Source organism: Sinocyclocheilus rhinocerous, unplaced genomic scaffold (assembly GCF_001515625.1).
Source record: "Sinocyclocheilus rhinocerous isolate Xijiao unplaced genomic scaffold, SAMN03320098_v1.1 scaffold8, whole genome shotgun sequence".
NCBI lineage: Eukaryota > Metazoa > Chordata > Actinopteri > Cypriniformes > Cyprinidae > Sinocyclocheilus > Sinocyclocheilus rhinocerous.
In genome coordinates, this window is record NW_015666800.1 from 1,820,700 (window position 1) to 1,835,344 (window position 14,645).

The 14,645-nt window shown below is 37.3% G+C and overlaps 2 protein-coding genes across 2 annotated transcripts in view; one reads left to right on the top strand and one right to left on the bottom strand.

The window, feature by feature from the left end:
* Positions 1-453: 453 nt before the first annotated feature.
* LOC107733118 (growth/differentiation factor 6-A-like) lies at positions 454-4,935 on the top strand. Its single transcript, XM_016544616.1, has 2 exons — positions 454-763; positions 3,697-4,935. The coding sequence occupies exons 1-2, from the start codon at positions 454-456 to the stop codon at positions 4,662-4,664; spliced, it is 1,278 nt and encodes a 425-aa protein (XP_016400102.1). The 3' UTR covers positions 4,665-4,935.
* Positions 4,936-12,649: 7,714 nt separating this feature from the next.
* Positions 12,650-14,645, bottom strand: part of ldah (lipid droplet associated hydrolase) — a 52,211-nt gene continuing 50,215 nt past the window's right edge. The window contains 1 exon segment of the mRNA XM_016544581.1: positions 12,650-13,585. Coding sequence (XP_016400067.1) covers positions 13,394-13,585 — 192 coding nt within the window. The 3' untranslated portion in view covers positions 12,650-13,393.

A 14,645-nucleotide genomic window follows, 5' to 3' on the forward strand; every position in this document is an offset into this window, starting at 1 on the left:
AAACGGGGGACGATTGCGCAAAAGATGGTACAGCATGAAAAGCAACTTTTCCGAATCAAAATGTTGACTTCCAATACGCTTATTTCAATTATTATGCTTATTTTGAAGAAAAATGTTTGTCAGTGTCATATAAAAAACAGTACAGTTGTACTAAGAAAATTCCCAGCAAAGCAGAATAAGTGCTTTCATTCTTTATTTTAAGCTCATTCTGTTTAGCATAATTTTATTTATTTTAAAGTGACACAATTGCCAATAATATCAATCCACTCTAAAAATTCTGATTTAAACCGCTTCCAAATGTCTTTCCAATGGGGGGCGCTCTTTGAATACAGAGCAACAGGCATTCAGTGTTACTCACTTTCAAGATATTAACACTATCTAAAGAGCAAAGGGGAGTTTCCAAAGTCATCAAGTCCATCCAACTTTGCCATTTTCGGCCAGAGACCACTGAAAATGACTCCCAAGAAGCCTGCCCCTCCCTTCCTATGGTTTTCTTTTTGCTTTGGGAATGTTCTTGAGGCAGTGGTGCTGGGATCGGTGCAGAACCCCTCTGATAACGGGCTCCACTCACATCTGGATGCGCGCAGTCCTGCAGAAGCCAGCACGAACTCTCGGAACGACTCCACATCTGTTCATGTTCCGTCTTACATGATCTCTCTGTACAGGACTCTATCGGAACTGGACCGACGGGCAAGCAACGGCAGCCAGACGCGCTCCAGGAGATATGCCAATACAGTGACCAGCTTCATGGACCTGGGACAAGGTGAGTGAGACTGATCCGCCGGTGAGACAGACAGATAGATAGATGGGTTGTAAAATGAACTCCTCCTTGAGGCCATCGGTGCGGATTTAATACCTTCAGATTGAGCCTGATCTGTTTATTTTTATATATTATACTTGGCACATAAAATCATCAATTGTAATGATTGGCATAAGGTAAACGCTGCAGTAGCCTAATAAATCACATACGATCATGCTTGTATTATGACAGCTGACACTGTCATAGATGATCGATCTCGGCGTGACAGATAGCCTAATATGATTTAAAATTGATATATGAGGACAGTGTATATTTCACCCATGATATATAGACATTTTCTGATGCTCTGGATATTATTATTATCATCGAATAATATTAGCCTATTTGTTGCCGACGACAACAATAATGTTACTAATATTAAAAATTATAATTACGAACTCTTATTATTATTATTATTACTGATGGCACATCATTATGACTCCAGAAGAAGATGGCAATAAAAATACCATAATTTTGGTTTGTACATAACAGAAATGCGTAGTTATGCGTGTATTAGAATTACGCGAATAGTCTGTATTTCCTTTCCCCATTCAACTTGTAAAGAACCATAATAATTTATTAAATACTCTGTCTCGTATGAGTTGGATTGCTGTACTATAAATGCGTGATGTGTTTATGAACATGCATAGCTCAAGTTTAATTTTCTTTAGGATCATCTACTTCTCAATAATATTTTCGAAATAGGCTACATACAATTCCAAAAAAGAAATATGAAGTCAAATGTCTCAAATTTCCAACATCTGTGACAAATAAACTTCAGCAGCATCTTGAGCTAAAGTATCTTAAACGGAGCACGCGTTCTCCCCTCCAGGTGTTGCTGATAAAGACAGAGAAACATTTTAATTTAAAACTTATGTTCAAATAAAGATTGTCACGTAAAATACAGAATTTGTGAAATGAACTATGTTAGCTCTCCTCCTGACCAAATATATGGAGATATGCGTGCAAAACACTTTTTTTAAAGTATGAAATCAGAGATTGTTCTGTTCTTCAATGTTTGTATGACATTCATATATTGACAGGCCAGTTATTACATTTGAGGGCACAGCCTTTGAATAATAAAAAGTGCACAATGCCACATTTGTTTAAGAGTATTAAGGGTAATAATTATCATTATATGAATTCCAAGCATTTTATTTCCACTCATATTTTAGAAGAGTGAAGAGTCATGCAGTTTGATTTGATGATCTCTATTAGTTCTTATAAATTAAATATAAAACCATTGACATCACAGTGGCAAAAAAAAAAAAAAGGGCCACGGTAGTAGATATGACGTCACGATATGGCGAATAGTTCATAGTTCACAGTTCAAGTGCTAAAATGACTTGACATATTTAAATATTTAAGTGTATACCTTCACATATACATCTTATGCTTTTGGGTCCAGAATTTTGTTGTTGTGTAAAGAGCAGTTCTAAGCATCAATCATAATTTGTTGGTTTAATAGTAATGTGTTTGCTTTGAATATAAGGTGTTTCTGGTTCAAATCTGGCCTGGAAGTGCAGCATGCTTTGTGTGAAGATTGTCCCACCTGTCCCTATCATAAATTATGGCAATGTAAAAAAAATAAAATAAAAAAAAACCTTAATAACATAACATAGTTTGGTGACCAGATTATGACTGTGCATTGTCTGAAGATAAAAAAGAGCAAAAACAGACACTATGTAGGCCCAGGGTACTGGAACTTGAGTCCCTGACTGCCTCGGTTCATTTTCTAGGTTATGTCATTGTTTAGTCTGGCAAGCGGATATTAGCTTAGAGGAGGATGCTTTACTCTACACCCCTTCCCACTGTTCACCTTTCATTTTTATAGCATTCCTTTGTCTCAGAAAGGAGATAAATATATGGTGCTTTTCTTTCAAAACACCTCTTTCGGATGCTCCTTCTCATGTAGTACTGTAGGACAGGTACAGCATTTGTGGCCAAACCCCAAAAATCTGGTAGCTTCAAACAGTTTGCAATTACCATTATTCTCAAGGTTCTCTCTCTCATAATGTAACGTCAATATGATATGTCCCGATCTGGCCTTGGGTTTTCGTGCAGCCAGCTCATATTGGAAGAATCCTCTTCATGTTTAACCCATGAAACTGTGGTCTCTGTATCAGGTTGCATAGTACTCTGGGTTCCAGTTTTTGAACTGGATGTCAAGATGTCAACATCGAAGCTTGTTTTACTCTGAGCGCAAAGTCTGGTCTCTCTTAGCAAAGGTTGGTTCTGCATCATCTCAGTCACGGATGAGACTGAGTATTGGATGTGTTCTTTAAGCCAATTTCTTTCTCCAGACAAAGAAAAGGAGAGGACAACATCTTGCAGTCAGAGATTTTGTTCCCCGCAGTGATTTCAAGTTAGCTGTGCGAATAATGAAAGACCAGTTCCAGTTCATGGTGGAGACAGAAAACTGAGGTCCACCTCAGCTTGAAATGTTACCTAACATTTAATTACACCCTTAAGCCACCCACCTTTCAAATTTACTGCATCCTCCTGAGGACATATAGGGGAAGGAGGAGGGCTTCTCGGAGAGCTGAGCATTTCCAATGTCCTGCCAAACCTTCTTCTCACTCAATCAGTGTAATTAGCAGATGCTGCCAAAGGCCGACACAGTCTGACAGGTCAGCCAAATGCTCTCCACCTGGTCTCCGTGAGCATGCTGCACCTCATGTTTGGAGAAATCATTCTGGCCCTTGAATGTTATTCTCATTGAATAGAAGGACTGACAATTTGTGTATGCCATTTTCACAAAAGCCATATGTAAGACTGTTCACAGTAAGGTGAGGAAACGCATTAGTGTCTGCTTCGTATAAGCTTGCTGCATTAATTCTTAAAATTCGTATATTCCTTATTTCAATGCTAATCCATGCTTTTTCTTATACCTTCAGAGGAGCCTTCCCTAAAGTTACACCAACAGTACACATTCGACCTGTCTGGTCTCTCACGACTGGACGAACTGATAGAGGTGGAGCTGCGGGTTCTGAGGAGGCCACCGCCTGATGTTTTAAGTTTACTGTCCAGTGGTGGAAACCTGTACCGACTACTCCTTCACACCTGCTCCCTCCCAGGATCCTCTAAGCAACCTCTGCTCCTCACCTCCAGGACCATTGATCTTCTAGATACCGCTTCAGCCACATGGGATGTGTTTGACGTTGGTGCAAGCGTGAAGACCCACCTCAAGTTCTTCAGGACTGCGGAAGGAAGCAGGCCGTTGTGCTTCAGCATATCAGCCATTTCTGATTCAAATAACGAGGTTGTGCATCCCGGCATGCTGGGTCTGAGCCACGAGGATCAGCAGACCCACGAAAGGGCCTTACTGGTGACCTTTACTCGAGCTCGGAGGAAGGAGAACCTCTTTAGGGAGATCCGTGAGAAGATAAAGGCCATGAAAAGCCGTAAATTTCCTAATCCTGCTGCGGAGCATAGTATTAAAGGTCATCTGAGACATCGGCGGAGGAGGCGGACTGCACTAGCAGGCCGTTTTGGTGTAGGACCCGCTACAGGGGGCGCCGGTGGAGGAAAGGGTGGTGGCAGACGGAGAACACGTTGCAGCCGGAAGCCGCTTCATGTGAACTTCAAAGAACTGGGTTGGGACGACTGGATTATTGCACCGCTAGATTACGAAGCTTATCACTGCGAGGGTTTGTGTGACTTCCCCTTACGCTCACACCTGGAACCGACCAACCATGCCATCATCCAGACTCTCATGAACTCCATGGACCCGGAGTCCACCCCTCCCAGTTGTTGCGTTCCTTCTAAACTCAGTCCCATCAGCATCCTGTACATTGACTCTGGGAATAATGTAGTTTATAAACAGTACGAGGACATGGTGGTGGAGAGTTGTGGGTGCAGGTAGCAATGTGAGTGAGGGGTGACCTACCCCTGGACACTATCCGAAAGCTGCTGCTGCTGCCTCATACGCAGAGGCCAAGTGCAGAATTGTGGGCAAGATGAAGCAGTCAGAGCTGGTGAGATGGACAGTGTGTAAATGTGTGACAATGAGCATGTGTGTATGTTCAGATGGTGATAAGACATTGAGTTGTGTTTTAGAAGTGAGCGGAGGACATGTGTGCCGAGCAGCTCCAAATTCCCTTACAACACCAAATAAACAACTCCTCAATGGAAAATGAGTGAAAACATAGGCTTTCCAGAAATTATTTTACATCCTGGTAATATAAACTCAATGATAGAGTGTTGAAGTATCCTTGCAGCAGTGGTAGAAATGTTGGCCCAGTTAAGACTCTGACAGAGTCTGAGAATCTGTCAGCGGTAGCACGCAACTATAACGTGTATAACAGTTAAAGGTGTTTTGCATGACAGTCAGCTTATATTCAAGATGAAATAGCTCTCTGTGGAGTCTGGCGGCCTTAATTAAATATGGCATTGACTAAGTGAAAGTTAACATTTACTGAGTGAAAGTTTGACTCCATTCTAAATCGAAGGGGTCAAAGTTTAGCTGGTTAGCATGGCCTCATTAGCTCATTAGATGTCGTAACTACACAGTGTGGTTGCAAAAACATCTTTATCAACTGACATCCATTCAAAATAGCTGTATTTTATTTAAACCATATCTTTAGTAGGTGTTTTACCAGTGCACAAAGCTTTTTTAAACGTATCAAAACTGCCATTTTTACCCTGTCTTTTGTCATAGCTCTGGATATTCACTTGTAAAGGGTTGGGGGCTGTGCATGTGTGGTGTCATCAGCCAATCAGCATCGTCATGACATCATTTTCCTTCAGCTTTAGAGTAATTAGTCATATGCCATTTATGGCTCAAGTGATTGGCTTGAAAAAAAAGAAGCTGCAGAGCTGAGCGCTCATGACCAAAAATGAACTGCATACTTCCAAGAGTCCTGTGTCATACTAACTGACAGCTTAATATATCCTGATAAAAATCTGAATGCTATCCAGTGTGTTGTGAATCTGAAAAATGAATATATATAAATATGGTTTTTCTTTTTGGAGCTTCAGATGCTTCTAGAACCAAGAGACACATGTAATAATTGAGCAGAACTGTTCTGAATTTTATATCAAGGTAACCCAGCATCTGATGTTCAAAAGTTGAAATCAGGCTTCTTTTTTCTCAGCATTGGCTCGCATAAAAAAAATGAATAAACCATAACATTGTTTAGCACATCATTTCATAATCTTAAAATAACATACTCAGTGCTAAAACTAAAATTAAGCTGTTTAATGAGAAGGAGAACCCAGACGTTTTATGTTGATGACAGCACATTTGGCTTCGGTCTGCAGTATCGTACATGATGTGTGCAATATGTGCAAGATAAATGACTTCATTGCATTGAGCGACCCCAGACCTTACTTTGTGAAAGGCGTTGTGGAGCCATAATCAAAATGATTGTTTTGTTTTATTCTGACACCAGATTTGGCTGTTTGAAGATTTAAGTGTTCACCCACATTTACTGAAAGAGTTTGTTTACTCGAGCTGATAATTAGATTAGATTACTTTTATGCTTTAATGTCATGCCTTATTATGGATTATCATACAAATCCACAGTGTTTCCTCAAATTTTTTAATTTAAATAGTTTATTTCTGAATGACAGCCACAAGGTAAAAAAGTGCCTTGTCTCATAATATAACAAAAACTAAAAGGGACCTAATTTATGCCCAATTTTAGGGCTTTAAAGGGTTAGTTCACCGAAAATAAAAAATTCTATCATCATCCACTCACCCTCGTGTCATTCCAAACCTGTATGATTTTTTTTTTCTGTGGAGCATAAAAGATGTTTTGAGGAATGTTCAAACCGTTCTGGTTAGCATGGACATCCATTGTATGGAAAAAAACAAATTTCTCAAACTATCTTTTATGTTTCACAGAAGAAAGAAAGTTTGGTGAATTATCTCCTTAAATTCATGTTAGTTTATGTGAAAGTTTTACATAGAACTAATTCTGAATGACATCAAGCTACAAGAACAAAATGAAAATAAGCTTCTAGCGTTCATTAATCTCAGTGTCAGGGCAGAAATATTTGCCTGCTTACTGTTTATATAACATCAACTGTTTCCACTATGAAGAAATACAAAGCAGCAGATTTTTAATTCATAACAGCAATTGTTTTTCTTTTTTTGACATTTCTCCATGGTAATTCCCCTCAATTAATGTTGGACTCATTGTATGGGAATGATAATCACCCACATTGTCCACGGTGGCAGTATGAAAGTTACATTCCTAAATCAACAGACCACAGAAAAATTAGCCAGAGCATCTGTGCAGTTCAGAACAATATAATGGCACGAAATCGGTGCGACACTCAGGAAAATTTCCTGTGTGGTTTTACGGTACATTATTGTCGTGACTGTTAGTTATAAGCTTGTTGTTTTGATTGTTTGTAGGTACTTTTGCAGAAGTAAATTCAATTTACCATTTACAAATATATCGAAAACAGTCGCATCTCTCGCAGTATTTCTCCATTTCCCCGTTCAAATTGTGCAGATCTGTTTTTGTTCCGAGGCAAAATCTTGTTCTGCAGACTGCAGGACTGAACCAGACTGTTTGAAAAGATAAAGCAAAAATTAGATCTTCGACATCTATTTCAAATCTATGACATTAATTACATTTGGCCAGTCAAGGATAGTTCAAGCAATATCCCTCTCTCGAGGTCTCTATCTCCTCTCATTGTAAACAATTCCAATCATATGTGCTTGCTCCCTAATCTAATTCCTCTCAAGGCAGGTTCTCCAAACAGTCTGATTCTTTTTATAAGCAGCCTTTCTTTCAATACTGACACGATCGCAATACCACACCTAGCTGGAAAAGATTAACATTAGGGGACGCCATCTTTGGTTCAAGGAGATAAAGAGGCACAAAGAGTGCCGTTGCCTCGTCTGTTGTTCGGAGGTCTGGAGGTTATCAGCTTAAGCGCTGCATGGGTTACCTCAGTTGTGCCTCGCTATTTGACTAAAGTGAAAAGCCTCAGGAGACATTTAGTAGAGAAGGAGTTTCAATTTACTATGCCAAGTGCTCTCAGAGAAATGAATGCAAAGCCTGCAGGATTGTCATGGTTCAGTTAAGGGGTTTGGCACCCCTCAAATATACATGCTGATCAGTGCTAAGCAATGTTAACTTACCTTCACCGACATCTGTTTTTCTTTACTGTACCTAAGCTGGTAAAATATATGTTGCTTAAAACAATACGAAGGGAATAATAAAGCCGTGACTGAATTTTATCTTTATCTTTTTTTTTTTTTTATTAGAACAAAGGCTTAAAATATAAGTGTAAATTATTGTACACATGCCCAAGTGCTTTTCTTAATTTAATGCATTTAGTGTTATGTATTTATCTGGCTGCGAAAATGATCATTTTATAGTACAACGCAAGAATTATGTATTAAAATGGGAGAATGTCTTTTTTAGTTGTTGACTTTTTATTGTAAATGCACTGTGTATGTGAGAGTATGTATACTGTTAGATAATGAAGTGTACATAATTCATTGTAAATTATCTGCAATATATTGTTTTCTTGATATATTGTTTATTAGTGTATGTATGAAAAAAAAAAAATATATATATATAAAACAAATTTAAATTTAAAAACAAAAAGTAAACACTTAGCATCTTTTCACACGTCTTCTTTGTAATTTTTTTGTACAGATGATTTTATTTATAAAAAAAAAAAAAAAAAACTGTATTGATGGAAAAAAAAAAAAAAAAAATACACAAAATAATGTTCTTTTTAGCAGCATCATATGACCCCTTTAAATACACTTGCTTCTTTTTTATTGAATCATGTCACAGTCACAATTGAGACCAAAAACAGCACTGCAGTGTCCAGACTTTGACATCTGTTCAGATGTATGTTCCTGAGAGCCACTTTTGTCATATAAATTCTCATTCAGGTCAAAAAGTTGATAGACATTTTGAGATGGAGGAAATGAGGCTGTCATCCAAATTTTTTCTTGGTGTTCGGGACAAATATAGTCAGATTCTGTAGAACTATGGGCCTGAATCTTTAATTTAGAAACAAAGGGTTAATACTTGACAGTGGGAATAAATTCTATTTTTAAAGATAATAATGATAACAAATATTTTTTTGATAGACATTTCCTAAAAAAAACATTAAACATTATAAAAACGTCATAAAATATGCTAAATATATTATGATAAAATAATTATATATAAATTAAAAATGACAATTATTTTTAGTCAGATAAGTGACCACATTCCTGTAATCTATTGGTCATTTATCCATAACTACATATTTTCTAATATATATATATATATATATATATATACATGTTGTTTCTGAAACATTTGGGCATTTACCATTTTACAAAGCTTTTCCAGAACAGCGAATCAGCTTGCCAAAATTTTCACACCTGTTTCATGTGTCCCTTCTGAATATGCGATATGCAATATGCAGCATTACATCAAACTTAATTATGAAACTAGCGCCTGGAAAATACTAAAGACTCATAAAGTAGTAACTGAAGCATTCTGGTTTCATGCACTTGTTTATCAGCTCTTTAATATAGCTGAATGCAAAGGCAGGTCATTGCATCAAACTCAGGATTGGCTGCCGTGTCTTTTAGTGTGTTTTTCCCATTAAGATTTTCATACATTTCTGCTCATTGTATTTCACTTCGCTTCTTCTTTAAGCACATGATTCCACTATTACACTCTGATGTTAATGTAAATACTGTTTAAACTGATCTAATTCCCTTAAACCGAATCAATAGCAATGACGGGCCACCATGGGGGACAATTCTGGCTCTCTGTAAGTTACACAACCTGAAAAACATTTTCAATACTCCCGTGAGAGCAGGCTTGTGGGATGGGATGCACTGTTTACCTGAATTATATATGCATAGGAAATAGCCACAGTATCAGTGCTGCTATAATAAGAAAATACTTTTTTGGAAGACAAATCTCACAACAATAGCAAATACAGTAGGCTTACATATAGTAGAAACGATCGATTTCAATTTCGTCCCTGGATCAGAGCGTCTCCGATGATGTTAAAGCAGCACTATGTAACTTTTGGCGCTCTAGCGGTTAATAAACAGAACTGCACACATTCCGCGGAAGAACATTCCAACCGGAGCTACTTCTCTAAGTTTATGTCTATGACGATTCACGCAGGTGTGTGTTACTCCGCAGCGGTGACGACCCGACCAGGCTACAATAGTCCAAATATAAGTACTTATTATAAGTGTACCGTAGTGATTCGGAATAAGACAAAAACGCGGTTTGGAAGATGAATTCATGATGTACTCGCTTATTACATACATTTGGCAAAATTTGAACACAGAAAAAGTTACATAGTGCTGCTTTAAGTTGGTACAAAAATTGAGACAGAGGGGAACAAAGAGCAAATATTGCCATGTCAAAACAAAACATAACAAAGACCAGGGGAAAAGAAAATGATCTATTGCAGATGATATTTGGCAGGAAAATACCAGAATATCTCTGGAACGATTCATACCACAAGAGAACCCAAACTACTCTGGAGACGTAAAACAGTAAAGCTTGTTTGCTTTGCCACAATTCAATCCACCCGGGCAGGATTACTCCATTTCCTTCAATGAACTAGCCCTGCCTCCTGGTTTAAATCAAGGATAAGCAAATTAAGGGGCTTTGTCATTCTTTTTGAGAAGCCTGGAAAGGAAGATTAAAGAGACCTGGGTTTACACGGAGAGTCCCGACTCTCAGAAAGAAGGGGAAACAGATCAGCTGGAAATATTTATTCTCCGTTTGCTGAGCAGACCACCTATAGGACGTCCTCGTACTGAAGAAGACAGATTTCAAATCAGCTGAACAAGTCGGTGTGGAAGGGCCACGTGGCGATGCTTGTTGAGGATCTGTGTGGTGTTGTGCCAAAGCCTGTCCCTCATTTCTAAAGGAATAGCTCACCCAAAAATGAAAACTCTGTCACAGTGATCTTCAAGAAAAATTCTGAAAACTATCCTTGCCACTAGTTTGTGGCAAGCACTTGGAACTCGAAAATGCCAAATTTTCACACACTGAAAAAAATTGGTGTAGAAACCATTTCACTCAGAAATTGCTAGTAAATAACACAAAAATAATTACAAAGAAACGGCAAGTAATACATCGAATGAAACGTGAGATTTTGAAGTAGAAATACTGTTATAGCATTTTCTTAAAAATGAACTCCAATAATCATTTACAACTCTGAAAAATCATTTTTACAGTGCAGAACACTACTGTTTTTCACTGTGTTGCTTTTTAACGTTATTTTATGTAATTGTTTTTTTTTACATGCGCTAGATAGACTAGCTTCTTTGACTGTTGGGTCGTACCTCGCTACTTTTTGACACATCAAGTTAAAAGTTCCAGCAAAAAATGAGTGCAAATCCTGCCTTCTTTTCCAGTCACCAGCGCTGCGCCTCTGCAGATGGATCCTATATTTAAATGCAAAAATGCATCTCTGTAAACAGACCCTAAAAGTATCACAAAAGTGGTCCAAGTGACTCATGCACTATATTCTAAATCTTTCGAAGCAGACTGAAATTTTGTTATAGACTCAAATCAATACCCTTTGGTGGGCTGTTAATCGTTTCAACGAGGCTGAGACAGTGAGTTGAACATGAGAACCCGAGGATCTGATTTGCAAACAAATCCTTCAGACTGGTTTTAAATGATTTGTTGAAAATATCTGACTCAAAAGAATGATTCGTTCAGGAATTGAAAATCACCACTTCTCTCAGGAATGTGGCAAGGAAAACTACGGTAAATCTCACTTTATAATGATCTAAACCTTTGGTTCAGTCGTTGTGAAATACAGCACTCATATGTAGATTCATACGGGCCATTTTATGGTACTTTTATGGTGTTTTTTTTTTAAATTTTAGAGCTTGACAGTCCCAGTTCTCATAAATTTTCATTATATGGTCAAATTTGGACATGAGACCAGGATGTGTGTCCCAAAGATAAAGAAAGTCATACAGGTTTGGAACGGTGAGTAAATGGTGAAAGAATATTCATATTTGGGCGAACTGTTCCTTTAAGGTCAGGAATATCAGATCACGTCACTTTGAGCATCAGAGTAAAATATGAGAGTTTTGATGTTTTAATACATTGACTGAGGTGGTTAGAGGACTGAATAATATTACTGGTCCCCGGGCTGTTGAGGTAAACTGTCAAAATATTTCACTTGGTAACCCCCAGGAAACCATGCAAGCAGAGAACAAACCTAGTCGCGTTTTCTTATAAGGGGTCCCGCTTTGGCTCCTCCATTCACCATAAAGCAAACTCCTGGGAGATGTCAGGAGCCAAGTTGGGGCCTAAAGAATCCAAATAGATCTCAAACTAAAAGAATAGCAGCTTTACAGGTAAAACACTATTCCAGAGTCCTGCTGATGCCGTCTGGAAAATTAAAATTATCCATGTTGAGGGCCATTCATATGGAGAAAGCTCAAATATGCATAATTTTCCCGCCTTAAATGAGGGTTAGCCCAAGCTTCATTAAAATTCATAATTTTGTGGTTCTATAAGGTTCCAGGTCATTGCTGACAGGACCGTATTTGACCCATGCTAGTACAGGCATTTCCTGCCATAATAATACAATCTCTCTTCAGACAGAAATCAAATCACATGTAACATGTTCCGAGTGTAAAACATTTAACTGAAAAGCCAAAAAGAAAAGTTTTAAGAGATCAAGAGTGATATACAATGCTAAAACAATATCAAGCAAAACTTTCCTCCTTAAAGTATTCAAAATATTTTATGACAATCAACATTGTAATTTGTCATTTAATTATATTAAATTAATATAGCAATAGACAGAAGTACACATGTTAAATTCAAATTTGCAAAAAATGTTGAAATTGGACAAGTAACCAGCTTTTATTGATTTGCTTGCAAATGTTTTTATTAACAATATGAACTTCTACAGACAGAATACAGTCTTAACCTTTTGTTCCTGTCAAAACTTTCTTTTTGGCACCTTCTTGTCTTTGTTCAGTATTTAATTAAACCATTCTCTGCGTAGTCTGTAATACGTTTTTTTTTTTTTTTTTACTTTCTGATCTTATTGAGTAATAATATTAAATCATTTAAATTATAATTAAATTATAATTAAATACATCCCCCATCAAGAGGACAATATCTTTATATATAGGAGTTTTGTTCTTATGTGAACTGTCTGGTTAAGTCAAGTTTAAAAAATGTGTTCCACTAAAATAAATAAATAATTTACGTGTGTCCTGCTCCACACTCCACTGCACATTTGTGTGTTTAGAAATTATTCACATTAAAAACACAAACAGACTATTACAATGTCCGCTTGACAGCAGACCAAGAAATTAGAGACTCTTTAAGTTAGCTGAAGCAATACACCATATAGTTGAGGGACAAAATACATTTACTTACACATATTTGACAATCAAAATATCAGATATTTTACAATCATTTAACAAGTTTATGAATATTTGAAAAATGAAATGCCACCAATACATCAATCATACATCACCATTGTGACTATTAAGTGTTTAGTGACAAGCTTGATGCTTTGCCATGGAAATAGGTAATACGTCCTAAAATATTGGTCACATTACAAAACTCCGAATATTCAGCTGCTAAGTGGAATAAAATGTTAATCTGGTATTCAGAGCGTCCTCAAGTCATCAAAGATCCACTCTGCTGTCATGTTAGCCATTTCCTCCCCTGCATCCAAGACGAATGCATGCCGGATGCCCCTCTCGCACAGACGAATGTCCCCTTCAGGGAAGTCTTTTCTGATATCATGGTAATACTGCACAGGACACCAGTGGTCCGTGGCTCCATAGTAAAAAATAAGCTGACAGAGGAAAACAAAATCATCAGAACACCCAGAGCCGATTAAGACATTAACATGATTTAGGTTTGTTATCATACAGTATATGTGGGATTCACCACTATGACCATGTATCATAATGAGAGCAGAACTAAAACAATAAATACATCATAAGGCTTTTCTGTTTTTCTGACAGCCATTTTAACAAGAGCTAGTACCTGTATGTCACTGCTTGATAAGAACCTCATCTTTCATTTTAAAGGCACAATATGTGACGTTAGAATAGCAAAAGTAGCAGCCCTCCCATTTGATTTACATAGGAACTTAGACCACCACTGGAGTTTGAAGTATCTTGCTCCTTCATATTCCTCAGCACACCTCAAGATGTCAGAAGTAACTAGAAGTAACTGACATTTGAAGATCTAAAACTCTTTTTTTTCTTTGTGAAAAAGAATTTAAACTAGAGCTGTCAATTAAAAGATTTAATCAAATGTATCACATTATACACTAATTGCAAATAATTGCATAAATCAATTTATTGAGGAAAAACCCTAGCATAAAATAATTTGTTTAGTTGATTGTTTTTTAATAATAAAAAAATACAATGAAAAATAAAATAAATACAGTAAAAACTAAAATAAAAATAAAAAAACAGAAAAAAATACTTATCATTAATTATACTAATTAATGCAATAAACTGACAGCTCTAGTCAAACCCTTAGTCAAGATATGATCAGTCATATCCTTTGGCAGATAAAATTCGTCATGTGCCATAAATCCATAAAGCAGAGTAACTTAATAAATCACATAGAATGTCTTTAACAAAGGCGATGCACACCGAGAACTTCACAGAGGATCCAAATGGGAAAACAATCAAGATTATGTTTCAATAAAACAAAATTTAAGAAAGATTGACATTAAATCCACTACGTCCCCTCAGACACCAGTGTGGACACTTGAAGGGTATTTCCTTCAGTTAGGCTGCCGTAACCTCGGCTGAACAGTGCCAATAACATCAATGCGAAAGGAAAAACCACCCGTGCAGATTCCTAAAGGCTATTTATTGGTGAGACCTCGAGAGCCG